Source organism: Polypterus senegalus, chromosome 13 (genome assembly GCF_016835505.1).
Source record: "Polypterus senegalus isolate Bchr_013 chromosome 13, ASM1683550v1, whole genome shotgun sequence".
NCBI classification, from domain to species: Eukaryota; Metazoa; Chordata; class Cladistia; order Polypteriformes; family Polypteridae; genus Polypterus; species Polypterus senegalus.
This window is the reverse complement of record NC_053166.1, coordinates 36893997-36910403: the sequence shown is the minus strand read 5'-3', so window position 1 is coordinate 36910403 and position 16407 is coordinate 36893997. Positions and strand designations below refer to the sequence as shown.

The following is a 16407-nucleotide window of genomic DNA, read 5'->3' as shown; positions in this document are numbered from 1 at the left end:
TTTTAAAAGATGTGTGTCTGAGACTAGTTTTAAGTATGTAGTTTAAAGATTAGATCAAGAAGAAACCAGAATTGTTAGTGTAATTTATCAGTTTATCACATACATTTCTATGGAAATTGAGTAGTGTTTAATATTTATAAGCATGTTCTTTAAAATGACACTGACATTCTGGTGACAGTTCATTTTTATTACTGTTTTGAAAATTGTTTGTTGCAACACTTTCTTTAAACAGCCAATGTATTGAATATAATCAAATTGTATGTTTTTATGAAAAGGCAAAGAACATAATGTGCTTTGTATTTGTGTTTGTGTGTGTGTGTATTAGTTTATATATTTATGGTGGAGATCTCCTACCTGAAACATCGGTCGAATTATATGTATTAAAAAATAGATTAATTCAGTTGACTTAAGTTTATTTTTGTGTAATGCTTATCATTGAGTGCAAGGGTCAGAGTGCTGTGAACAGATTAATAGTGTATGTCTGTTAACTGGTGAGCTCTTTCTAAATCAATACTTTTTTCTTTTAATAGGATGAAAGGGAAAAAAGAAGATGATACACCTTCATCACCACAGAAAGAGTCAGACAACCTTCAAGAGTCAGACAACCTTCAAGAGTCAGACAACCTTCAAGAGTCAGACAACCTTCAAGAGTCAGACAACCTTCAAGAGCCCGAAAACCTACAAGAATCTGACCACCTACAAGAGCCCGAAAACCTACAAGAATCTGACCACCTACAAGAGCCCGAAAACCTACAAGAATCTGACCACCTACAAGAGCCCGAAAACCTACAAGAGTCCGAAAATCCCTGATGTGGGATCTGTTGTTGAATTTTCAAGTTACAGTCGAGATTATGTGTGAAAACCTGCCCAAAGAACATTATTAACCTTAAATTCATGATGACATTTCCTTGAAAGCATTGTTAAATAGAATCAGACACCTAAGTTAGAAATGAGAATTTCAGATAAAGCTCAGTTCTCATGTTGTTTATTACTATTTTTGTCTTTTAAACTTCAGTTTACTTCTCGTGAATGTTTTAAGTTCGATGTCCTGCTTTATGGTCATTCTTGTTAACACTGGTTTCCTGATACCATTGCAGATCTATCTGTAAATAATTTCTGAAAAGAGCAGAACTACCTTTGTGTCTTGTAATTTTCTCGTAAAAATTTACCTCCGGTTTGGTGTCAGAATGTTTATCCAAATATTTTAGTCTCTATTTAGCTTTTATAATAACTTTAAGATGCATTTGAAATCCTGGGAATTGAGTTGTAAATCTCCATAGCAAAAATGTTTTTTTATTAGAACTGAGCTTCATCTTTCCAATTTTATTGAGTAATTTTAAAGTGAATTGAAATTTTTAAAGACTTAGATTGCACTTTGCAATATTGATTCTTTGATTTGTTCATCTGTTTAGAAAGAGGTCTGTTTTTCTGTTATGACTTATTAAGCGATCAAGGACAGGGGCATAGTTAACTTAGAGATGTGTACCTTTTGAAAATCTCCCAAAAGTGTATAATTTCTTTTCCTTGTGTAGGAAGCAGCATTTAAAGTTGGAATGGTTGATAGAGATTCAGCCAAAGTAGAACTGTTTTCCTTTTGCCCATAAGGAGTAGTTTAGTTATTTCCACATGGCCCTTTACGGTGATAACCAGTACTTCTTTTCCTTCTGCTTCACTAATAGTATTTTTTTTATTATGGATGACAGCAGCTTTCAACTGTTTGTAGGCTGTGAAGTAGCAGTGTTTGCAGTTTCATTTATGACAGTAAAGTTGTTTCATTGTTTTACACTTTCACCTCATATTTGAAAAGTCTGAGTGTGATTCTTTGTAGCATTTGCAGACTGGCTCCTTTCATCTTTCTTGGTTTATATACAACACTTGGATGAAGCAAAGAAGTAGCATAAAAGGGCACAGTGTTTGCATCTAAATTCCACTCGGTGGTTTGGCACATGAATATCGTATACTCTAATGGACGTGAGAGAAGGGCTTCATTAGTGTGCATTCTTCAATAGGGGAAGATAGGTAAAAGTGATTTCAAGCTGATAAAAGGTAAGAAGTACAACATTTCTGCTGTTAAGCCTTCCTGTGTGCACCTGAAACATAAGTTTTTAATCTTTCATCAGTATGAAAGTAACCTTTGCCTTTTATTTATGTATGTATAATGCGTATTCTTTCATAAAGAAAGACAAAATCCTCTGTTATCCACAGAAGGGAGTTGCATTCCATGCCACGGTTCATTTGACTGCTGTTTATGCAGATACTAGATTTTGTTTAGGAAATTTCGCTTATGCAGAAGGTCTAAATGATTTATTTCTCAATTTAATAAGAAATTTTTATGTTATTCCCTAAATGGGCCATTTTTGGGAGTAAATGCACCTTATGGATTTTAAATGTAGGCCACATAATATAAAACAACAGTTCTTTCTGTTATGGAAACACCAAAAAGGGAACACAGAAATGGTATTGTAGATGCCAACAACAAAACGTTTCTGTGTGGTTATGTAAGCCTTTATATTATTCATAAGTTTCTCTTTAGAACTAGATATGCTGTTGCTCTCTGTAGTTGAATTGTGAGGCATATTCTTTGTGGAGTGTACACGTAATATGTGGGAAGAAATTCAATATGATGAAAGTGTTAAATTATACACTGGGGATCTTGAGTGGCAATACATTCTAATTTTATACTGTGCTTTTCTTCATATTGGCTGTGCTTTTAAATGTAGTTTTTCTGTAGAGCAGGAGTGTCCAACTCTGATCTTGGAGTGCTGCATGTTTTTATTCCATCCACTTTTTAAAATAATGAACTAATTTCTGTTGCAGATCACTCCTACTAATTTTGCCTTGCGTTTTAGCATTCTGGACACTTTGTGGTTTCTTTTTTTTAACCAGCAGCCAAACATCAAGGTGAAACTACGGCAGGAGATGAGCAGCTAACTGAGGGGTCTTCGAAGCCTGTTTCTGGAGGGGGACACTATTTATTTTTACTGCAGCCAATTTGTAGTTAGAAGCCAATTCTTGCTTTTAACAGAACCGTCTGTTTAATTCTTTGGCCTTTCAGTGCTCTGTTTCTGCCTCTCTAGACATTTGCAGAACTGTTGCTTTTCTTTCTCTGAGCACACTATCCAAATGTTTTGTAGACTAGAGCAGATCAATATTTTTATGTCGCATTGTTCTTTTCAAATATTTTATTGACACACAAAATGCACACACCGGTGCAGATGGGATCACTTTAGCTTGTTCACTTTGCATCTCATTGTGAAGCTGCTGGAAACAGTTCAAGGAATACTCTATCCAAATGTGACTTGTTTTATTTTAATGTGTTACTTGCCTCATGTAGTTTGTAGTGATGTCAAAAGTGTTTTAATCTCTTGCTTTCATGCAGAATGAAGATGATGTTTCTAATAGAACAGACGTCTTATGGTGACCAGTTTTGGAAAACGGCAAACACAACGAAAAATGGCCATGAAAAAAATCTGTCATTACTCATGTTACCTAATCCAACTGTAAAGTCCTCTATTTGTTTGTTCACAACATCCCAACCATGTGCATTTTTACTAAAATATTGTTAAATAAGTCATGCTCTTTTGAACTAAAATTAAATGCACTCAAATGTGTCCAATTAGATATGCAGGATATATTCAGATCAACAACTGGAGTACCTCGAAATTATTTAATGGCGGTCTGTTAAACTGAACAGCTGAATTAAACATATGCTTCTTGAAGCATCTTGGACACCTAGAAGTCTGAGGAGTGTTCGGTTTCAGAAAATAACTTGCTTTTTTGCTCTTAATATTTAGTTCTGTGTGCCCCTTAGTGAACTTCGCGAATGGTCAAAATCTTGTGATGTTCAGTATTAGCCAGTGAAAAAAACTTAAGACTGGGCTGGATTTCTGACCAATGAATGAAGGGAGGAGGCGGGCGGGTGGTTCAAGCATCAGCTCAAACGCTTGGGCACATTCCAGCAGGTTTCATTTTAGTTCAAGAGACTGTGTTCCTAAAGTGATTTATTTTAACAGTATTTTGATAAAATACACATGAGGCATCCTGAGCATTCGACTGAATGACTTTACATGTGGATTATGTGACGTGTAATGTGAGATGTTTTTCAAGGGACATTTTGATCTTGTTAGCTGTTTTTCCAGTGTTGGTTACCATAGACTTCTGTTCTAACAGAAACTTTTTTTTTTTATCTCCACTCTGCACAAAAATACGAGTTTAAAATTTTTCCACAAACATTGCTATAAGCACCATTTAAAAAAATTGATTATGGGGTGATGTATTATGAATATTAAAAAGCAAATCACTTTAAATTTAGACAGAATAAGTTAAATGAACAAGAGAAATTGCTCAGTAATTAAGGTGGCTGAAATAATAACCTGCGGCCCTCCAGTGTCCAAGTTTAACACCCGGGCCTTGTACCCAAAACTGCTATCAATTGTCTATGCAAAGGCAGTTTTATTGGAATTGATCACGTTATAATATTTAATCTTCAGCCGTGTAAACATCCAGGCAGTAGGGGCTACATAACTCGGACCTTAAGAAATTGGAGGACAGTCCTGTTCCTGAAGGGTCAAAGTGGTTGGAGGTTTTTGTTCCCACCAGTTTATTAATTTAACATCAAAGAAGCTGCTGGATTTGATTGGGTTGCTCTGCCTCGTGGCTATTGCTAATAACGCTGGTCAATGAAGCTCTTGATTCCTGCTAACTCTTGGGTGTATCTTATGGGTTTTAGCCTGCTGATAACATAAACCCCTGTTGAGTTTTCCTATCATGTAATGTTTATTGCAAATGCTTATTTTTTAAAACATGTATGCGTACAGTGGATCAGCTACAAACTGGAGCATCGGTGTTGACACTGCTACTAGGAGTGTAGCGTGGATTTACTGAGTACTGTTGAGACTGTACATGAAAAAGAAATGGCAGATCTTTACGAGCAGAAAAGTGTGGTCCATAAACCACTTGGCGATTAATTTTGCCTCCTCTTTTATATAAAAGTTTTGTGAAAGCAATGAGCAAGTAGAATGAAGGATTTTGATATTTGCGACAGAAATTACTGATGCCAGAACTAAGGAAGTCCTTTTTGTTGCTCCACAAATCGGAAATGCCATCAATCAAAGGGAATTTGGAGAGCTGCTAGTGGGGCTGAAGAAAGTCACATGGAAGGCATTCAAGGATGTTGAGAGAACTACAGAGCTCCAAACTAAAGTCCATCCAACTGGTTGACGATATGCTTCAAGCTAATAAAACCATGAAGTGTAACACGTCGCTCAAGATTTGTTGTCTGTATTCACACTTGGAGTTCTTCCCTGCTAATGTTGGTGAAAATACTGATGCAATGATTGAAAAGTAAAATCGGAACCAATGGAATAAATCAATCCTTGTAGACTATTGTTGGACGGTGAAATGAGAAGCAATATAGGCAGAGTATAAATGAAAATTAGCAGTGGAACTAAAGCATTGTGTCTGCATCATGAACTGAATAAAAGTTAATTTCATGTTTCTGCAAATTGAAAGATACGAGATACAGTAAATCAGGAATTATATTTCTTCTTCAGTTGACGCTTTCTATTATAACCACCAACATTCTTTTCATGTAGCAAAACTTGGAAAAAAGTGCTATCTGGTGTAAAGTGACTTAACTTTGAAATTTAGAAAGACTCTTAACTGCTGCTGTTCCTTTTCATGCACAGTCTCTTGAGCTGTACCTTTTTACTTTATTTCACTTCGCCTTCTATTTAAGGAATTGTAAGTTATTATTTCATTGTATCAACTAGAAAATACATATATATAAAACTTTTTAAAAACCACACTTAAGTTGAAAAGTGTACTGAAAATTTGCCTCTGATACATCACTTGTAAAAAAAAAAAAAATGAATAAATAAAATAAGTGTGGGTGCTTTTTGAATGTTGATGAAAAGCGCTCACGGTTTTATTTTATGAGTGATGTATGAGAGACTTATGTTTTACTTTTTAGTACACTTTTTAAAAACCATGCTTATATTAAGTTAAAAAGTGTTATATATATATATATATATATATATATATATATATATATATATATATATATACACACACACACTTCAACTTTTTAGTCTTAGGTTTGTTTTTAGTATAATTTTGTAATCGATATTTTAACACTTCCTTTAATATTTTTATCCGTTACTAGCGCCATCTATTGGTGAAATCTTCAACTATTGTTCATATGAAAATTTCATGGATTAATTGATCAATTAGTGAAACTGATTATTGATTCCTGTATTGTCATTGGAAGTGAGTAAGTGTGCAAAATTTCAAGGTATTTGGACAATATGAAATGGGTTAAATATCGATTACAAGATTTGTACCAGACAGCAAACAGGTGAGGTTAATATAAGCGTGGTAATAAAATAGCCATTAATAAGAGCTTATCTGTTACAGCAGTACCATTTTCACCTGTATCTGTCCCTGCAAATGGGAGTTCAAATATTGCTACTCTCCCTGAGTAACCATAAGCAAGTCACTCTGCCTACCTGTACTTCAATTGAAGAAAAATAATAAATAAATGTAGCCAATTGTATTTCACATATTGTAAGCCGCCTTTGATGAAGGCATCAGCAGTATAAGGAAGTAATAATAATAATCATTGAGTGCTTGATTTTAATGAAATAATAAAAAGGAGAGAAAAAAATAATTCATGCACTACTCTGTTTAAATCAGTTTTTCCCACAAAATAAAAAAAAAACATTACTGTAAATGAAACCGCATTTATTTAAAACCAAAACAATTTGAATACAATTACGATACAAGTTGGAATAAAAGAGGCCGTCCAGGACCAGGATTGTTCACCTTCGCCTTGACGTTTCTTCAGGACTGAGCCTGGAGTTGTCCGTTCCTTGATGACCAACAGGGGGAGCCCTCGGTCCGTCTCCGTTTCTGAGCAATGACGCGTCTACGTTTGCAGGGTTAATGCGCAAGCTCAGGAACAAAGCGCACGGACCGGGGATAGAAGGGCTGAAGTTCGCTTGATTGCTTTAATCACTTAAATATCTTACTTTACAAAGGAAACAAAACCCGTCATTTTCATCTAACCTAAGTGTCCTAAAACTATAGGAGCTTGATACATTGTTCTGCGTATGCTATTTAAATAACAATGCCCCACCTGGACTTAATCAAGCAGGAAATAGTCATTTATATTTCTAATTTTATTTGGTCTGACATTTAAGGATTTTTTTTTCGATTCCCTGGAGCCAGGAAACTACTGTGTCTGCTACCCTTACAACTTTTAATGAACTGAAAAATTATCCCTTCCAAGCACATAATTGGAGAAAAATATTTTAAAAAAATGCGGACATTTTAAAAGAGATGATCTGTGAAAGCCTTACTTCTGATTTATCACATTTCTTTGGACCACAATACATTCGGTGCAGCAGCATTTATTAAAAAAAGAAAAAAAAAATCATGCCAGCATTAAATGTCTCCTGTAGGAGACAAAGCCGCTTGTGAATTTGAGAAAGAAAATAGCATACAGGAATTAGTTTATGCTTTTTGAGCAGATTGTGAGAACTATTTTTTTTTCTCTTTCTGAAAATATATGTCCCTCTATTTTTTATTTTCTTTTCTGTAGAACAAAAGGGTTTAGTGTTCCTGTCCTGGCACAGTTACAAGTTCCATTCATAAAAAAAATAAGCCACCTTTCTAAGTTCTCCGATAACATCTATTTACTCTAAGGGGGAGGTTTCTATATCTCCCCATTCACTGGCTGGCCAGACGGTGCGAGAGTCACCGCAGGCCCGGAACCTTCCTTCCTCTCAGGCGCCAAGTTTCGTAAACAGCGTGGCCTGCCTCTGTGCTTTGCACAAGGGGTATGAATTGAGTCATTAACTGAGATTTACTGAGAATGGAGCTCTCACACCGGATGAGGCTCAGCCTCTAGAATGAGCCATGAAGACTTGTCCATGGGAGATGCACCTCTTCCTTTTACTATGTCACAAAATTCATCTGTGATGCTGCATAAAGCCTACACAACTAATGTGTGCTTGTCCGGTTCATGTCTGCATCAAATTCAGCCTGGACCTGAGATGCAGGCCATTCACTGGAAATGGCAGCAAGTCTTTACGCGGTCGAGTAAGTCATCCTTGATCCTGCATACTGTCCTGGCCCACCTGGACACTAAGAAAGGAGATTGCCTGTTAATACCGTTTATAACATACAGTCAGGCCATAAGCATTAGACAGCGATACAGTTTTCCTAATTTTGGCCTCTGTGTGCCACCGCAATGGATTTGAAATAAAGCAATCAAGATGTGTTTGATGTGTAGACTTGCAGTTTTAACTTAAGGCATTTAACAAAAAAAATGTATGAGCCGTTTAGAAAAAACAAACAAGTCCCCCCCCATTTTCAAGGATGCAAAAGTATTTGGACAAAGTAATATATATATATATATATATATATATATATACTTTGTATATATATATGATATAAATTGTGTCAGATGACCCGGGACCTTGCCCCACCAGGATGCCTGGAATAAGGAAGGACTGGGAGAGGGGCAATATATTCCCCTGGACGGTTCCATTAGGGCCATGGATACAGAGCTGGGAAACTCATCCCTGTGGGGGTCCGTGGCCACCACCAGGGAGTGCCTGGATCGTTCCTGAGCCATGGACTGCAGCCCTTACCGGAGTGCTTCCGCGTGCAAGGGCAGCAATTCTGCCACACCAGGACGTGCTGCTGGAAGATCATCAGGGAGCACCTGGAGCCAAGATTATTATAGTTTTGCCTTTTTATATTCGTTTTTATGTCTATACTTTTTCTGACCCTACATGGAAATTCAGTTTAGTTTTAGTTTTCCATCATCATTTATTTTTAGTTTTCATTTAGTTTTTATTTTACAAAGACATTTCTATTTTATTTATATATATATATTAGTTTCAGTTTTAGTTTTAGTAATTATAGTATGGGTAAAGAACTACTATGGAGTTTAGGTTTTGTGTCACAATGAGACAGAACTGTACACTTAACGGGTTTGGATATAATATGAATTTAATGTTAGTGGAAGCTTACAACACTACACAACACACTTTACTATATGGTTTTGGTTTTGTCTGATAAAAACAATCATAATCAAAACCAGGTACTGAATATGAACAATTTTACACAATTGTTTAATTTTTAAAATATTTTCTGTCATTTGTGCTGAACAAATATGTGCTGCCTGTTGGCACTTTTTTCCTTTTCTTTTTATTGCCCAGAATGGGCCAATTTGTAATGAAATTTAGGTAAATTTTAAGGTGTGAGGGTTTTTTACTCTAAATATCTAAAGCACACAGCATATCCTGCTCCAACAACAATGTGCTTATAATGAATGCCTTCAACATTGCATTCAAAAATCACAAATACTGGGCTTTGTTATTTTCTATCAGTCATATTGATCTCTGATTCCATCAGGCACAAACAATTTATAGACAGAATTTTGCCACCTGCAGGCCTGAAAAGATATAGAAAATAAGAAAAAAGATTCTACTGTGTTCTGACAGGTGTGACCATGAAAATCACAGTAGTGTGAAGGTTAGGGGCAGTGAGACTTGAATAGGCCATCATAAGAACAGTAAACCCATAATGAGCAGAGGAAGAGCTGCTAATAAGAGTATGGAGAGGCATAAAACAACAGAGACAGCATCTGAGATTAAAAGCAATATATACATTTTCTAAACTTGTTTATGCTTAGCAGGATCACATGAAACCAGGAGCCTACCCCAGCAGGTTTGGATGCAAGGCTGGAAAAATCCCTGGTATGCAATATGTATGATAAGGCTGATGTTAAGAACAAAAAGAATATGATATTTCAACTATCTATTTTGAGAGAGAGAAACATTGAAAAAATGGGGACAGATATTTTAAAAATATTCTGCTGCTGGATTCTTTTCATAATATCAGGTATTTCGAGCTGTGAATATTAACTAAAAAGCTAAATTAATAAATATAGAATAAATACAAAAACACATTAGTATGTTTAGCTTTTCATCACTTGGCAGACTCTCTTCACCTACCTACCTGTAGTTCAGTAGAGACATTAATTAAAGAAGAGCAAATTGGTATCAGTGGGCTCCTTTCAAAAAAACGTTATTGGGGTGCAATTAACACTGTTATGAAAACTCGGGTCACAAATACTTAAAGGTTGCGAAACGCTGTTATAAGGGTTAAAAAGTAACAGCAAGAATATTCATTCAAAAACAAAAACTAAAGTTATTTTAGTAAATTATCATTTTATTCAAGTTGGTCTTTCCAGCTACTTTAATAGTTTTGTTTAGTTTTAGTTTTTCATTTCAGTTTTGTTAATTATTTTATTTCAGTTTATGAAAATGTTTTTTTTAATAATAGTTTCAGTTTTGAGTTTAGTTTTCGTTAACTATAATAACCTTTAATATATACCTATAATAATGGGTGGAAGAGGACAGAGCTTGCGACGGGAGGAGTAGAGGCAGCAGAAGAAAAGGAAGTCTAAAGGACTGTGAGCTGTATTGGGCTGAGTATTGTGTTGTATTTTGTACCCAGGAATAAAATATGTGTGCTTTTCGACATCTGGAGTCCAAGTCTTTCTGTGTTGAGGCTGATCTTCCACAAAGTATATAACATAATAATATATATATATATATATATATATACTGCTCAAAAGAATTAAAGGAACACTTTTTAATCAGAGTATAGCATAAAGTCAATGAAACTTATGGGATATTAATCTGGTCAGTTAAGTAGCAGAGGGGGCTGTTAATCAGTTTCAGCTGCTGTGGTGTTAATGAAATTAACAACAGATGCACTAGAGGGGCAACAATGAGATGACCCCCAAAACAGGAATGGCTTAACAGGTGGGGGCCACTGACATTTTTCCCTCCTCATCTGTTTTTTCACTGGTTTTGCATTTGGCTGCAGTCAGTGTCACTACTGGTAGCATGAGGCGATACCTGGACCCTACAGAGGTTGCACAGGTAGTCCAACTTCTCCAGGATGCCAGAAGGTTTGCTGTGTCTCCCAGCACAGTCTCAAGGGCATGGAGGAGATTCCAGGAGACAGGCAGTTACTCTAGGAGAGCCAGACAGGGCCAAAGAAGGTCCTTAACCCATTAGCAGGATTGACCGGTATCTTCTCCTTTGGCCAAGGAAGAACAGGATGAGCACTACCAGAGCCCTACAAAATGACCTCCAGCAGGCCACTGGTGTGAATGTCTCTGACCAAACAATCAAAAACAGATTTCGTGAGGGTGGCCTGAGGGCCCGATGTCCTCTAGTGAGCCCTATGCTCACTGCCTAGCACCGTGGAGCTTGATTGCCATTTGCCATAGAATACTGTACCAGAATTGGCAGGTCTGCCACTGGCGGGCACCCTGTGCTTTTCACAGATGAGAGCAGGTTCACCCTGAGCACATGTGACAAACGTGAAAGGGTCTGGAGAAGCCGTGGAGATCACCCAGGACGCCATCCGTCGTCTCATTAGGAGCATGACACCCCCCGCCCGACATTGTCAGGTATGCATACAAGCACATGGGGGTCATACAAACTACTGAGTACGATTTTGAGTTGCTGCAATGAACTTTCAGCAAAATGGACTAGCCTGCCCACCCCATCATTTTTTCACTTTGATTTTCGGAGTCTCTTTGAATTCAGCCCTCCGTAGGCTGATAATGTTCATTTCCATCAAAATATGTGCCATCCTTTCATTCCTAACACATTGCCCAGTCCTTACCAGTAGAGCTATCCAGCAGGATTTTTTCCCATTGAGATCTGATGTGTTTTCAAAGTGTTCCTTTAATTTTTTGAGTGGTTTATATATAGCAGTCATTTTCAGTATGACTGCCTGAAGTCTGAACACATGGTCATCTCCACCTGCTGAGTTTCCACCCTAGTGATGCTTTGCCAGGTCTTACTGCAGCCATCTTCTGTTGCTGCTTGTTTGTTGGACTTTCTGCCATCAGGTTTGTCTTCAGCAAGTGAAATGCAAGTCTAGTTGGGTTGAGTTCAGTCGACTGACTTGGCCACTGAAGAATATTCCACTTCTTGACTTGAAAAGCACTTGGTTTGTTTGTTTCACAGTATGTTTTGCTCATTGTCCATCTGTACTGTGAAGCATCATCCTACCAGATTCACAGCATTTGGCTGAATCTGAGCAGACAGCATAGCCATGTACACTTCAGAATTCATCCTGATGTTTCTACCAGCATTCATCTCACCAATAAACACTAGTGACTGACTTCCATTCACAGTCATGCATGATTGCACCATTAAACCGCCTCCACTGTGTTTCACAGAGGATGTGGTATTCATCAGATCATGAGCTGTTTCTTCTCTTCTCCATACTCTTCTCTATCCATCATTCTTGTCTTTTCTAATATCTTTTAATGAAACATTGAACAACAACAACAACATTTATTTATATAGCATATTTTCATACAAGTAGTAGCTCAAAGTGCTTTACATAATGAAGAAAAGAAAAATAAAAGACAAAATAAGAAATTAAAATAAGACAACATTAGTTAACATAGAAAAGAAGTAAGGTCCGATGGCCAGGGTGGACAGAAAAAACAGAAAAAAAACTCCAGACGGCTGGAGAAAAAAAAAATCTGCAGGGGTTCCAGGCCACGGGACCACCCAGTCCCCTCTGGGCATTCTACCTAACATAAAGACATAAAGACTTCTGGCTTTTAATTCATCCATCATTGTTGGAACATCATGGTGCTTTGAGTAGATTAAATTAATTAGTAGATTAAAGGACACCGGAAAAGGAAACAGAAGAGAGAGTAGGGGTTAGTACAGATTTTAGAGCCACCATGAATAGTTATTTTAATGAGTTGGATATACAGAGTATCAGGATAAATTACAGTGAAGTTATGAGAAGGCCATGTTTTCAGCAGTTTTTTAAAGTGCTCCAATTATTTATTTATTTATTGAAAGCAATAAAGACTACTAATACATCCCAATTCCTACTTATTTTCTGAAATCGAACCCCTCATGAGCATATATTTCCGAGACATTTTTAAATTGTGAATTTAATGTCCAAACTACTTCACAGTCCTCAGTTCTGTCTCCATGTCTCAATGTGCAGGTCTGGCAGTGATGATTCCTCTCAAAGGTAAGGGGTTGGTGGGGGCGCCATTTATAACTTGGCCTAGGGCAGCAGCAAAAATTCTAGAACCAGCTCTGCTCATCCCCATTGCTGATGAAACCCACCACTGTGGTTTCGTCAGTCAACTTAATGATGGTGTTAGAGTTGTACGCAGCTGTGCAGTCGTACGATGTTCCACCAGTTTTATAACTCTCAAGAACGCCCCATTTTCTGACACCCTATACTATGCTGTTTGACAGAACTGTATGAAGTCTTTACAGGTATGGCTAGTTCAGCCACATTCTGCAACCCTTTTTTGGTTTTCTTTTTCTTCTTTCAATTCTGTTCTGGTACATAAAACTGGAGACATCTGACAGATGAGCCTCTCTTCAGTTTTCGAGTTCCAAAATGCACGCTTCCTTGTGGCTGAATTGCATGCACTGTACTTCAATCATTGGTTCTCAGCTCTTGTCCACAAGAATGCACCCTGTGATTTAATCAAACCGTATTGATTTTGTTGGGTCAAGTTGCAGATTGGTTGGACTGAGTCGCTGGGTATCTTAGACAACATGACTGGATTTCATGAGAGAGTGCAGTGACTGCCTCCCACTCGCTAAGATTCTGTAAATGAAGTCTGAGACTGAGAATTGCTGGACAAATCGTGTAGTGTGACATCGCCAATGTGATATTGTTGTGTAAATGATGCAGTATATGCTTCTCAATGAATAATGCACTTTTATTCAGGACGGTTCTAGCTGGCATCAGGGGTTGGCAGTGATTCTTGTTACATCCCAGCACATGAGTGAAGTTACTTGCCTTTTCCAGACCAGCCCTGTGCGAGTTTGAGAGTGTGCATGAGTGGGCACTACGGTGGTCTGGTGTCCTCTCTACAGTTGTTTCCTGCCAGAAGAGGCCCTCAACACCTCTGGATTGGATAAATTGGGTTGAGAATGCTATATCAATACATATGAAGAGTTGTTCTTGTTTATAGGTCCTATAATTGACTCCTCAACTCCAACAGAGGATTTGGCAAGTTTGACTTTGTTTGAACCCTGACCTGGCCACTGGCTCTTTGGAGTCTGCATGCTCTCCCCATGTCTTTGTGAGTTTTTCTCCAAGTACTCCAGCTGTCAACAGATAATTGCCAATTGTAAATTGGCCCCGTAGTTGGTTTGTGTGTAAACGTATCCTGTGGTTGGCTACTGCCCAGTCCCTGGTTGGCTCCTGCGTTACTACAATTTACTTTAGACCCCTTTACACAGAAGTAGATTGTGTGGCTTTGATAAAAGACGGACAGACAGACATGGTTAAAGGTCTGTTCAAAACCACTTTGGCTTCAGACTGACATCAGTACCTTAGCATCCTGCAAATTCTTTGCCAACTTCAATAACATAAGGAAAGAAAGACATGCCAGGCATAGTTTCTGGTCTCTTGGCTGTGAGAATATTTCACCTTGCGAACCAAAGAAAACAGGGTAAGCCACATTTCTGGGAATCATATACTTGCAGCATGGTGCCCATGGTGGCCAAGTACGGCTGCTTAGCCCAGGAGGTTTTCAATGCTTACTTGACAATTTTTAGTCCTAAAATAAACTTTCAGTTCAGGTATTCATTTTTTTTCTGAAGCACTCGTTTACATGACTTAGACTCAAGAGACGAGAGTAATGGAGGTAAAGCAATGCTGAGTGAGTTGATGCCAGACCTTGGAGTGGAGTGGTCACTTTCTGCGCACTTAGAAATGTCAAAGAGTACACTTACATCTATCATTTTATCCAAAGCAACTTACAAAAGATGTCAATATAATCGAGTAAGTGTCAGTCTGGGGTACTGCTTAGGAACAAGTCTTACAGGACCAAGTTACAAAATTGCTCATCACAAGTGAAGAGTTTTAAACTAAACGGAGCACAAAACTACTTAATCTTTTCTAGTTAGAAGAACATTTTAAAGCCATTATCAGTTAGACAGATATTTACAGAATTTGAGAACAAGAAGAGTCCCGACCATCTGAGATGTCAGTATACTTCTGGGTATTGACACAGGAGAGCACAACCTGAAGTGATGCCTCTGCTGTTTTAAAATAAAATGAAAACAAGGAAAACCTCAACTTCTAGAAAACTGAAAAATTTTGACAAAATAAGTTAAGTAGCCAGGAGCAGAGCAATGTGAGGAATGTGTGCAGCTGTCATTTTGTGTTTGTGTGAGAGGGCAGCAAGTTGGCACAGTGGTTAGCACTGCTACTGCCACAGCACTGATCCTTGGGTTTGGACCCTTCAGCCAATTGTTGTTTGTGTTACAAGGGCTGGTGCATTCAGAAGACAGGCCCTTCCATAACATTTATAACTTCAAGTGAGGAACCCCTGTCCCACAGACATTACCTCAAAACCTCAAGGGGGTCCCCTCCAGACCTTAAAATGGGCTGCTCAAAACTTCAAGGGGCACTTGAACCTCCTTATTGCTTGAGCACCCTGTTGTTTCCAGGTCCACCCACTTTGCACTTTCTAGCTTCACTACTAGCGGGGCTTTTGCTTGCCTTTGCTGTGTCTGCATGGACTTAACTGGCAATTACAAATTAGCCATATATGCCCTTAGAGGGTCTGGTGCCCCACAACTCTGAATCTTTGGAATGTATGTTGTCGGGCAAGTTGTTATGTTGAAGCCAAGGTTTCACTGCTGACGTATGTGTAAATTTCGTTTTTGTGTATTTTTTGCTTATTATTTATTTTTTGCTTAATGTAATTTATTTTATTATTGTTATTTTTTATTAAATGTCTAGGTTTGTATCTTATGCCAATATTTTAAAATTTCTTGATTATTTATTTTCTATGTGCATATTTTTGTTCTCCTATGTTACTTGTATTTTATGGGTGGACCTCCTAAGAGGCGTGGCCACCAATTCCTCTCCATAAGGAACCACCCCCAGCTTTTAAAGGCAAGCAGGGAGAGCACGTTTCTTGCAGTTCATTGAATGAACTGTGGAGAAGAGTAAACTGAGCATTGCTGTTTCTGGTTTTTCAATTTTTTTCCTTGGTAGAGCTGTAGATAGATAGATAGATAGATAGATAGATAGATAGATAGATATGTAAGGCACTATATGATAGATAGATAGATAGATATGTAAGGCACTATATGATAGATAGATAGATAGATAGATAGATAGATAGATAGATAGATAGATAGATAGATAGATAGATAGTGTAACACTAGAAGGTGCTGTCGCTCCTCTAACCTGACAGACAAAAGTGTGTGATTTTCCGCAGGGTCACAAAAGAACTATGGGTAACTTCTACGCCTCTAACTAAAAACCTGTCTCACATTGATTAATGTTAATGTTCGTGAT

At 37.6% G+C, this 16407-nt stretch overlaps 1 protein-coding gene across 2 annotated transcripts in view; it reads left to right on the top strand.

Annotated features, from left to right (window-relative positions):
* The window catches only part of znf346 (zinc finger protein 346), a 32849-nt gene extending 31051 nt beyond the window's left edge, over nt 1-1798 (top strand). The window contains exon 7 of one of the 2 annotated variants that reach the window (XM_039774686.1): nt 531-1798. In XM_039774686.1, the coding sequence (XP_039630620.1) occupies nt 531-810 (280 nt within the window). In that variant the 3' untranslated portion in view covers nt 811-1798. The remainder of the gene's footprint in view (nt 1-530) is intronic. The other variant, XM_039774684.1, reaches the window with a different exon arrangement.
* Nucleotides 1799-16407: the final 14609 nt, after the last annotated feature.